General features: G+C 42.9%; 1 protein-coding gene across 3 annotated transcripts in view; it reads left to right on the top strand.

The window, feature by feature from the left end:
• The first annotated feature begins 10,895 nt into the window (after positions 1–10,895).
• The window catches only part of Ccdc198 (coiled-coil domain containing 198), a 38,051-nt gene continuing 36,798 nt past the window's right edge, over positions 10,896–12,148 (top strand). For 2 of the 3 annotated variants that reach the window (XM_047541719.1, XM_047541720.1), the window contains exon 1: positions 10,896–11,325. In XM_047541719.1, the coding sequence (XP_047397675.1) occupies positions 11,103–11,325 (223 nt within the window). In that variant the 5' untranslated portion in view covers positions 10,896–11,102. The remainder of the gene's footprint in view (positions 11,326–12,148) is intronic. The other variant, XM_047541721.1, reaches the window with a different exon arrangement.

The raw sequence follows: 12,148 nt of genomic DNA, 5'->3' as shown, positions 1-12,148 counted from the left end.
CACAGTGCCAAACCCCAGAACACACCTGAGTGTGGCAGAGTAGTACAGCAGGCCAGGCAGAGGGTTAAGGAGAATAGAGTGTTGGGGGATGTCATTAAATCCCTTGGCACTTTGGGGTCTATTTTGGGCCTGAACCAGAGCTGATCACATAATAGCCTCATTCAATATCATTAGAATTGGAAGCTGGAAGTTTCTTTGGTTGTTTGGGGCCTGTGGCAGCTGGCATGAGAAACAAAGTGGGGCTCAGCATCATCTGAAATAAATCTGGTATGTGCAGGAAAGGCGGGGCTGCCCCACTGCTTGGAAGGAAGGCGAGGTCCTCCTGTAAGGAACTCTGTGCCAGCGTCTCATGTTTTGACCTGGGTGCCTGTGAGCTTAGTTGTTAACTTCACATGAACCTGAGGTCATAAAGCCTCCTCCATCCTGGTCTGGGGAGGCAGGAAGGGAGCATACCAGCCTGCCTCTTCTCCATTTCTTTGCAAAAGGTGGTTAAGTCTATCTAATGTCTGAAACCCTCTTCGTTCAGGCTCAGCACCCTGATGGGATTTAGCATAGCCACCTTTTAATCTGGTGTTGAAATAGCTCTACCACATTATGGTTAAGAGCACAGGTTTGGGGGATGTAGATCAGTGGTAGAGCACTTGCCTAGAATGTGTGAGGCCCTGAGTTTGATTCCCCAGTACCACACACACACACACACACACACACACACACAAAGAACAAGCTTTAAAGTATCACCCCACTGGTTATGAGGAGGGGGTGCAGGTTTTCACTGGAGGGATCCACACGCCCTTCTGGGCCAACCAGCCAATTAGCATCTAGCCTCCCCAGGCAACAGGCAGCCCAAGAGCACAGCATCAGCTGGGAGGGTGGTGCCGCTGGAAGACACACCTGCATCCCAGAAGCCTTTGTCCTAACTCCCAGTTTACATCCTATCCGGGGACTGGAGAAACAGGTCCCACCAGGAGGAGTCAACCAGGAAAATCCAAATCATGGACATTCCACTGGACAACCAATTCCACGGTCTCTTCAACAAGTTAGTAGTGTCAAGAAAGGTGGGAAGATTGCTCAAAATGAAAAGAATAGACATTTTAGAGCTATAACAACCCAAACCAAACCCAAGACAAAACAGGCTGGGGGGTAAGAATAGCAGGGTTCACATCTTGTTTTTACCACATAGCCTTAGACCAGTTGCTGAACTTCTCTGATCCTAAGGCAGTACAGTTCAAAGATATTAAGCACCTGATCTACTGGGAAAATTCTGGAAAGCCTTTAGCACAGGGTGTTACAAACTAAGTACTCAAAACTAGCAGCTCTTAGAGACCAGTGTCTCCAGGGCTGGCCAAAGTGCCTGCCTATGGAGCACCCCGGGTCTGGGGCCATGGCGGCCTTCCTGCTTATTATGATGGGCTTCTCTATGTTTGATGCCCAGTGGGGACTGTCATCTCCCAGGGCACAATTGCCCAACATCCACCCACTTCTTGAAGTGAGCCTAGAGCAGCAGCCAAGGTCCGCTTGTGAGGATATGTGTAAGAACATGTTTAGCTGACACTGTTGGGGCTCTGCCCCATGCCCGGGAACTTGCCCATTTCAAGGCAGTTGCCAGCACGTACATCTCTACCTCAGGGCTTTCTCTGGCCTCATGCATGTGTCGTCCAGAAGTGCCAGGGAATAAACACCCCTCTGCTCCCTCTCCTCAGGAGTTCTCCAAGAGTGACAGGCATGGGAGAATAGGTGTCCCACCCCTTTGCCCCTCTGGTGAGATGTCTCTGATGCGGAAACAGTGGAAATAGTGTATTCCACACTGTGTCTGAGAATTCTGCAACAGGAGTATGTTTTTCTCACAGTGGGACCAACCGGATGACACACTCTAGACTCGCTTTATTTACCTTCCCCTGAGTCGCTCCTACACCTGTTGCCTCTGTTTCCCAGGATGATCTTCCAAATAAGCCACCTGCATGCGAAGCTGTCCCAGGGAACCCAAAGTAAGATGGCACATCCGTGAGTCTGGATTGTACACCGAGGGCAGTGGAAGCTGATGTGGTGCTGACTGAGCTGTAGTTTACAGTGTTCCTCTGGAGATCCGAGCTGCCTCACCCTTCCTTCCACATCAGTGCTAGAGGCTGAATCCGGTCAGAGCAGCAGCACCACGTCTCATTCTCCCAGAGCAGCACCTGGCACCGCTGGCCTCCCCTCTACAGCAGCCTCCTCACCTCACCTCCTACCACGAACCGAGGCTAAAAAGCTGGCACCCCAGAGGCCTTGGTTACTCAGAGTCTGAGCATGTAGTCTTGGCTGCTAACAATTACACAGAAATTAACCACTGTGCTCTGCTTAGAAATGCCTGAAGTTGTTATGGGGCTCAACTTAACAACAGATGGATCGCCACTGAGAAATCCAAATTTGAGAGTCTTTATTAGCCAGCCGGCTGACTGTCTCACACAATGCCCCAAAAATGGCTATTGGGAGAACAGCCCTCACCATAAAGTTGCAGGGGTTTTTATACCATAAGTCAGTTCATCAATCATAAGTGACTGATGCTATGATTGAAAACTACAAGCTAACATCGTGCAGAAGGGGAAGTGGGTCAAAATGACCTTACTTAGGAACAAATTAAAGAATGGTTACTAACATCTAGACAACTGCTGTTGACATCACTGTTAACGTGGTATACTGTTTAGGAAAATAGGAATCAAAAAGAGAACAATTTTTTCATTATACAAGAATTGCCATTTTGTGTTGCCAACCATGTCATGCTAAGCAACTGATGATGGTACAGAGGCAGAGCGTTCCCACGGGAGAAGTATTTCCTACATAACATAGAGTCTCAAGGTAAAATGGAGTCTGTTCAGTCATTGCCCATATAGCCTGGCCTATAACATTTCCACGGAGTCAAATATGTCGAACTGTCAGTTTAAGTGTCCAATCCTACAGAGGGCACCACTTCTGTAATAGGAAACATCTAGAAGAGGTGAAGCTCTGGGCAGCCTCTGACTGCCTGTGAGTCCTGAGCCTGGGGACCTACCTTCCACAGGATAACTGAGAGAGCCCTGGAAAAGACCCCAAAGACTGCACTGCTTTCATCAAGAGAATCCTAAACTCTCCACCACGCCCATGAGTAGCCGTGCCTGTGAACATGCTGAGGAGACCCAGAACGAGCCAGGAAGCAAAAAGAACAGGCAGCAGGACAAATGTCAGCAAGGTTTTGAGCGCTGCTCTTGGAACTACCTCAGAAAGAGTGAGGGTCCAAGCTGGCACTGTGATGGCAGTAGAGCCTGAGACCCCTGACACGCCTGTGGAAGCTTCTGCTCCCTTCTCATGAGACATAGCCAGAATAAGCAGACTGAACACATTGTTCTATTGTCGTACATTCCTGAAGCTAGCTACTCCAAGATCTATGTCCTTTACTAGGCTGCAAATTGGTAACAAGGAAGCAAGTTTAAGATCAGCGAACCTCTTGCCTCTGTCTCTTAGCAATCATGCAGATTTGCTTTCTGCTTCTATTAAAACAAACAAACAAACAAGTCATGTGCTGTGGTGCATACCTGTAATCCCAGTGACTCGTCGGGAGGCTGAGGCAGGAGGATCGTGAGTTCAAAGCCAGACTCAGCAAAAGTGAGGTGCTAAGCAACTCAGTGTAGACCCTGTCTCTAAATAAAATACAAAAAAGGGCTGGGGATGTGGCTCAAATGCCCCCAAATTCAATCCCCGGTACCCAAAACAAAACAAAACAAAATTAAAAAACCCCAGAAAAACAAAAAACTGGAGTATAACTTAGAGGTAGAGCACTTGCTTAGCATGTGTGAGACCCTGGGTTTGATCCCCAGCAGCACCACCAAGAAAGATGTGAGCACGTAGTGGCTCACATCTGTAATCCCAGCAATTTGGGAGACTGAGGCAGGAGGAACAAAGTTCAAAGTCAGCCTCAGCAACTTAGTTTGAGACCCTATCTCAAAATAAAAAGTCTGGGGATGTAGCTCAGTAGTAACGTGCCCCAGGGTTCAATTCACAGTACCAAATAAATAAGTAAATAACCTAGAAATCAAACATGTGCCAAAACTTGCCCTCCAGAACTCCAAAGGGGTCATAGAGTTAAGTTTGGTTGTCATCACATAACTTCCGCCCCAGGGGAAAGTAATAACTAGCGTCTAAGTGGTCACCCAACTGCAGAGGTAGAAGTTCAACAACAGGTCAAAGGAACACTCTGTCCTTACTGCACTGCTAAGTGGCCTGAGCCACATCTGGGACCCTAGGCCTGAGCAAGAATCCCACTACCAGGTAGAGGACCAGAGCAGTGAGGGTGTTATCTTAGTATTACTTGGCATTGCATTTGGTGAGAAATACAAGGAATAACAAGGAAATGAAAGAAAGAGAAATCTTTTGTGCTGCTCTCTTATTTGGTGTCCTCTAAATTTCATACTGATGGGATTTTTCAAAACCCAAAGTACAGACTTTCCCAGGACAGGGTGACTTCCTGTCTTGAATCCCAAGAGCTGAAATGTTCTAAAACTCACAGCTGAACTCTGGAACTCAGGAATTAGCAATGTCCAGGCTGACCTTAGTTCAGTGACAACAACTGAAGCTTTGCTCTGGACCACTTTGGCCCACCCTGAACTCCAGGACATTTGACTCACCACACTCCTCTCCACCCTGGTTTTATGCTCGCTTAGTAGCTAGAAGTTCACATCTTCACTTCTGGGTCCACAATTTAATTTTATCAAAACAGAGAGGCAAAAGATTTGGTTGGCATCAGTAAGAGTAGAATTTTTCCTTTAGGAGAAAAATACATATTTACTTAATTCTATGCTGAGTGACCATTGGACCAGATAGAGTCCATGTACTAAAGGTTAAATTTCAGTGTAAATGAGAAAGAGGAGGAGTGGAAGGAAGACAATTTTCTAAAGATGTCTTTAAAAGTATTATAACTAGATTAATAGTCCCCATGAGAGAGAAAATATACAAAAAAAATTCTTTCATCTAAATTAATCCATTAGCAACGCATATTAAGAAACTTATCCACTGGCTGTATTCAAAGTAGCGTAGGCACGTGACAGCCCGGTTTTAGCATTTAATTCAATGATGCACTTGCAGAGTATATTTAAAGGATAAGGATACAAATTTCATTCAACAAAACTTAATTATTCTCATTATTATTGTTATAATTTGGCACTGGGGATTGAACCCAGGGGCACTCTATCACTACAACACCAACCCCCTGTAAGGAAATCCCACGGAACCACGTCGGACACGGGAAATCACATAAGGGAGTTTATTAAGCAAACAGAGTGTCTCCCTGCAGGGTAAGAGAGAAAATGAGAGGAAAAGAAAGAGAATGAGAAAGGGCGCGCGCTAGAGAGAGTGGAAAGCTGGGAGAATAGAGAAAGTGAGGACAGACAGAAGGATGGGAAAAGATGGCGGATAGCTACAGTAAACAGTTGAATTCCGCCGGGCTAACAGGGGACCAATATCGGAGAAGGATACTGGCAAGCTGACTGATGAACCAATAGCTAGCCAGGATGTTCACAGATTGACAAGTGGTTGGGAGGCGGGGAAAATGGCTGCACCTGATGGGCGGGGGAGCAGCTTTATACATTACACCCCTCACCCCACCTCCTTTTTTTTTTTTTATTTATTTGAGACAGGGCCCTACTAAGTTGCTTAGGGCTTTGTTAAGTTGCTGAGGCTGGCTTTAAACTCCTGCCTCAGTCTCCCGAATTCCTGGGATCACAGGTGTGTGCCACCACGCCAGGCTCAACTGATATTTAGAAGTTTATTCAGAAGTTTCAGAATGCTTTTTTCCATCTGTTTTGCTTCAAAGCTTCTAAACTAAGTAGGTCTGGTTGCACTGTCACTTTCACACCCAATGTATAGATAAATACATACATTTATCAGAGGAGGATGATCCCTGGGAGAAAAATCAAGGTGCACTCTGCTTAGTTTGCATCCAAACACATAATTCACATTGATGAAAAGCCTCCAGTGATGGCTTATCCATTACAGATCAATTGCAGAAGAGGCTTTAACTTTATTAGAAGCATAATTTAGGAATCCTGTAAATATTTAGGATTTAAAACCCACTGATGGAAAACATAATAATTAACTTATATGTGAAATTAAATCTAACCCTAAGGAATATTTATGCACATATTGAAACTCTGTCTGAGGCTTTTCCAAGCAAACCAGATACTAAAGAGTACAAGGCAATTTAACCAACCTGACTCCCAATAGCCACCCTCTTGTCCTAAGGAGTGTCACATTAGTGTCTGTCATCTACTTAATGTAGTTGGCCCTCAGTATCCTCAGGTTCTGCATCCACAGGTCCAACCAAGCATGGATCGAAATACTTTTTTTAATTGTCTGAACATGTACAGCCTTATTTCTTGTTATTATCCCCCAAACAATATGGCATAACTACTCTTTACGTAACATTACATTGTATTATCTATTATAAGTAATTTTGACACAAATTGAGGTACAAGAAAGGATGCATGTAGACTATATGCAAATACTATGCCATTTTATATCAGGATTTGAGCATCCATGGGTTTTGGGGCTGGAACCAATGCCCAACAGATATAAGCGGCAGCCAAAGCCAGAATTGGGGACAGGCAGTTAGTGTAGAAATAGGGAATCGGTTAAATTGAGGAAATGGAAGCCATGAAAGTCACCTGAACCTGGAAGTTGGAGACTGCCCCTGGGAGAATGGAATGTCAAGGATCTCCAGAGCTCATTGATTACCAAATTTACCTGCCCTTATCAAGGACCACAGGCAAGGAGTGCTAATTAATGTTCCCTGGGTCCTTACCAGTCTGGATCACTTTGGCCCTCCCCCTGCCCATCTGCTTCTCACTTTTTGCATCTCACTTGCAAAACTGGACCTCATCACATAAGCAGGAAGGAAAGAGATAAGGAGAATAAAACCTATAAAAAGGACAAGACTTGCTCATCCCATGGATTCCGCCTTTGGGTCCCCTTCTTCCACCTGGGAGAAGTCTGCTTTTACTTTTCTCTAATAAAGCTTCTTACTTTCTACTCTACACTTGCCTCGGTGTGCTTCTCTGGCATTATACTTCCACACCTGAGGAAGCAGGACTCCTCAAGGTAACTGGCGGTATCACAGCTGTATAAAACATCCAGTGTGGTTACCTAGAGCCCATTTCAAAAAGAAACTGATTCATCTAATAATAGGTTGTTTAAACTTTAAGATTTACTACTATGAACCCTTAGATGGTTCTAGTTTTCTATAGGTAGCTACTTAGAACAGAGTACTACTGTGGTACTGGTTCCCTGTTTGATTCATACAGTAGCTGGTGAGCTATCAGCAAATAAATCTGTCTTTCTCTACCTGAGGAACATTTCTCACCCCAGGCAGCCACCTTACAAGATGTGGGGCTAGAGGAGTGTGGATCACTCTGCAAGTCCATCAGAACCAAGGCAAAGCAGCTAAATCACAGTCCTATGGACGAAGGTAGGTAATGTTCACACCCAGCAAGAAAAGCTCCTCTCTTGCTGGCTTTGACTAGATTAATAGGCTATCGAAGGCTTTCAGGAAATTCCAAGAGCACCTAACTCTGTGATGCCACACTCATACTTAAAGCCCTGGATTTGTCTCTTGTCATTTCAAATGTAAAACTTTCTTTTATTAGAAGACAGGAAAATCCACATATCTCTGTTATGAATGTGTAATAAGGTTCTATAGAATTTAAATCCACTAAACAAGATTGCTTAATAGTTTCACCCCAAGGCTAGTTTGGAGTGAATCAAGAACAAAAGCTGAGTGTTCTGAGAAATGCAGCTTGGTAGCTTTTTGCCTCAAAGCTAGGCTCATCATGTCTTGAAGGAGGGCACTTGCTACACCAGACAAGAAGGTGCCAGAACTCTGAGCTTGTACAAGACAATCCTGTGTGAAGTGCCAGGTCATGCTGCCCGTGTTGCTGCGCCAAGATGGGAGTTTGAGTCCTCAGCAGCTGAAACAGCACACAGGGCTGTTAGTACTGCTCCTCCCCTTCTCCTCTGGGGTCTCACCACCTTATCTTCTCTCTGTGCCTTTGTCTTAACAAATTTTACTCTGTCCATTATCTTCAGCTTCAGAAAAATATAGCTAATCCTTTCTAAGCTTCATCTTGAGACATTTATATTTTCATTCCATATTCGTGAATTCTATTACAAATAACACCGTATTTTATTGTTTTTGCACACAATGTCTATTCATAGTCATTCTGTAACAGTGGTCCACTTCACCTTTTGAACATAGCTCTGAGGCTTATTTTTAAAAGGGGCAGTTTTTCTTTCCTTCCTCTCCTTCTCCCCCTCCCTAACTGAGGGCAAGGAACAAGATTACCTTCAGTTATCTGCGCTCCACAGGAAGGAGATATCTGCCTGAGGATAGGAAGTGAATATCTCCCAAATTAACAAGTGAATGTTAACACAGCCTGTGGTGCCCTGGGACCCCCTGTCAGGGCTCCCTGGAACATAGCCTTTGAAGAGCTCCTTTAAAATCCCCCTGTTACTCCTGATGGGCAGAATCACAGCCTCTGGGACAGGCGTCCCCTGTGCTTCTTCTCTGCTAGCAAAGCAATAAAACTTCTTTTTCCTTTTTCTCAAAACCATGTCCTCATTATTGAATTGGCATCAGGGACAAGGATCGAGCTTTCGGTTACAATTCTTGAACTGGGAGGCAGGGGGCGATGATCATTATAAAGTATTCTGGGAATGGTCAGGTTTTGGTAGATGAGAGCTTTTTAAAGTGTGCCAACTCTAGTGGTTAACAAACTACATCTTTTGTCTAACTCTATAGGTGAGATTAAGTTCTCATATTTCTCTTAAAGAAAATAAAAATTTTTACCATGATGCTTATAAAATCTGTTCAGCATATGAAGATCTTTCTTAAATGATAGTTCTTCAGGCTATTGTTTTTCCAGGTAAGTAGACTCAATTAATTGACCCTTCTTTATCCTCATTGGATTTTTCTATACTTAGGTATAAAATCTTTACACAGGAACATATCTGTTTTAATGAATTGCTATCAATGGGCAATCAGGACTATCCCATGCCTGTGTGGACATATAGCAATTCTTTCTCAGGAGGAAGAGGATACTGGTCCATGCTTATTGGGTACTTACTACCTGCCAATAGTGTCCTAAGATCTCTAAATGAAACCAAATTATGTCTGGAGCTGCAAATGAAACATTGCTTTTAACTGGGAATCCTTCAGGGCAAGGGCACCCAGGGGAATGATCATTTGCAGAGATGCCTGTTGGTAGGGAGAATTCCCTGCTTGTCATGAAGTTTACTAATCCAAAAGCCTTGAATTCAAAACCCAGCTGCTCTGAGGTAAAAGAGAAGGTCATAAAATAATAAGCTACCAACTAAGGTGTTTTGCTCACAAACTTGTCCTGTTTACCTGGAAGAAGGCTTTTTACAGTGAATCCCTTTGATGTTTAAAACCTATAAAATAAACATGCGGAGCCTCACTCATTCTTGGAACCAGACTCCATCAGAGCTGGATCACCCAGGAGTGAGTCCCGCTTTCACTTATAATTGAGTCTTTATTTCTTATAATTTCTTATTTTCTTAATTATAATTTCTAATTTTCCTAATCTGACCCACTACCTGTACTTGGAGAACTGTTTTGCGCTGCGCAGGTCTTCAGTCTTCATGAGGTATTATTATTAACCCCACTTTACAGAGCAGGACACTGAGTAATCTGTGGACGTCACCAAGCTTGGATGTGGCCAAGAATCAAAAGAGAAACAAACCCAGAAACACACTTTCATTTCTATAATTATTTCTTCATCAACTAATCTGCTTCCTCAGTAAGGTCTCCTATTCTCCACAAATATAATTTCTCCAAGTTAAATAATAATAAAATGAAAAGTGAGAGCCAAATCCTTCTGTTGACTCTCAAGACTTTTCAAACACCATGTTAGTCCCTTAGCAAATGGATTTTGCAAAAATACAAAATATATATATTTTAAAAATTTCTCTATGGAGATGATGGAAACATATGTAATCTGCGGTCATGAGCAATTAAAACCTGACAGTGAGTCTTGTTTTTAAGTATAAAACATAAAATAAAAAACACCCGTAGTCCCACCATGCATAAATCACTACTTGCCATTCATTCTTTTCTTCTATTTAAAAAAATAAATGTAGTAAATAGACTGGCTTTGAAAACGGCTTTTATTTGAATAATTTATTCAAGATTTTTTTTTCTTTTGTCTTACGGGGAATCCTATTGTCTTCCTGTCCTCTCTCAATGTATTCTCTTCAAAGGAATCTCAAATCATTGACAGAAAAATGAAGTGAAGCTTTGGTCCCTCTGCTACTGCTTTCCTATTTGCAAAACATATATTCTCCAATTCCAATTAAAGATCAGCAAAACCCTCCATAATTAGCATGCATTCCCTTATTTCCAAAGATGACTTAGCTGTTCTTGATGATTAGTTCCTATGAGGATACCTGCAATCAAAGGGTCAAGTTTAAGACTTCTCTAAATCTCTGCTCTACATCTCTGTTCGTGGCCTTACTGGTGTCAGGCATTTGTTTAATGATCAATAGTAGTTTCTATTCCTACTGCTGTGTTTTCCAGAAAGCAGCATAACCAAGTCAATGTTTAACTGAATTCTTTGGTCTGGAATGGCAACGCAGGAGTTGAAGGGAAGTCTCCATGGAGACCAACCTTCCCGGAAGTGACCAGGGGGGTTGGTATGTGGTGAAACAGAGCAAGAAAGATGTCGTGAGGGAAACTATTACTTTGTAAAGCTGAGGACAGCTTCTGAAATGTCTTTTTCTTTTTCTTTCTTTCTTTCTTTCTTTTTTTTTTTGGGGGGGGCGGGGGGGGTTACTAGGGATTGAACTCAGGGACACTTAACCACTGAGCCACAACCCCAGCCCTTTTTTTTGTATTTTACTTAGAGACAGGGTCTCACTGAGTTGGTTAGAGCCTTGCTAAGTTGCTGAGGCTGGTTTTGAACTTGCCTTCCTCCTCCCTCAGCCTCCCAAGCTACTGGGATTCCGAAATGTCTTAATTAAAACAAGCCACGTTAAAGACCCCCAAACGACCTCCAGCATAATTTTCCTTTGAATATCTTTCATGGGAAATGGGCCGGAGTCACTCTAAGGCTCACTCTAGGGTGACCAAAGTAGCCCCTCTGGAAAACAAAGGCACAGAGACTCCCTCGGCTGGTCCTACGGATTTTGCATTTAATCAGAACCCAGAAGAAAAGAGCTCATATTCGTTGGCAAGACTGCAGGACCGGAATGAAGATTTGGAAGGCTGGCTACCACCTCTGCGAGAAACCGGGTATGGAAGATATTCTACAGGTAAATGCAAAACCCAGCATGAGATTTAGGTATCTAGACCTAATAAGGCTATCCATAGATTGACCAGTCTCTGTGTTCTCAGAAAGTCTCTACTTTATTGAGGTGTAAGGCAATATCTTTCAGTGGGGATTGAACGTTTGTCAATTGAAGTAGGTATTGAATGTCTGTCAATTGACGGTATTCTGGGACCTTATAATTGGGTATGTGAACTGTGTACAAAGGCATTTTCAACATACCAAATGAGAAGGAAAATCATTTTGTTTCAGCTTAGTTTATAGTGCTTTCCATGTTTGAACTGAGCTTTGCCAGACCATTAAAATTATATAGATACTGATGTAATAAATGGTAACAATCATATATTTCAGTTAGACTCTAAATTTAAATCATTATCTCTAGTGCGGTTTAATGCATCAGGCTTTGTGGTTTTGAAAGCAGCACTTCAGGAGAGAATCCTCTCTAATGTGACTTTTGAAACCACCCCAAACAAAATTGATTTATTGTAGTACAGGTGAGTGGATGAGTCACCCCTTCTCTTCATGGTCATCTGCAGAGTAAAGAATTTTTTTTTTTTTTTTCCATTCGATTGGAAGCTCTGGGACTGAAGTGGCTATAAATTATTCTGGGGTATTTTATAAGACATGTAAAATGTGTTGTGATGATTGTGAAGACAATGAAACAGATATTCTAACTTTGGAAGAGAAATACATGCTTATAATGCATACACAAGTATATTTGTATGGAATTTTCTCTTTTCTTTTCATTCTGGATTTGTAACACAAATAAGCTCCCCTTACTGGATGTCTTGGTCAGAATGCCTATATTC

The sequence above is a fragment of the Sciurus carolinensis genome, chromosome 2 (assembly GCF_902686445.1).
Source record: "Sciurus carolinensis chromosome 2, mSciCar1.2, whole genome shotgun sequence".
NCBI lineage: Eukaryota > Metazoa > Chordata > Mammalia > Rodentia > Sciuridae > Sciurus > Sciurus carolinensis.
This window is presented reverse-complemented; position numbering and strand designations above follow the sequence as displayed.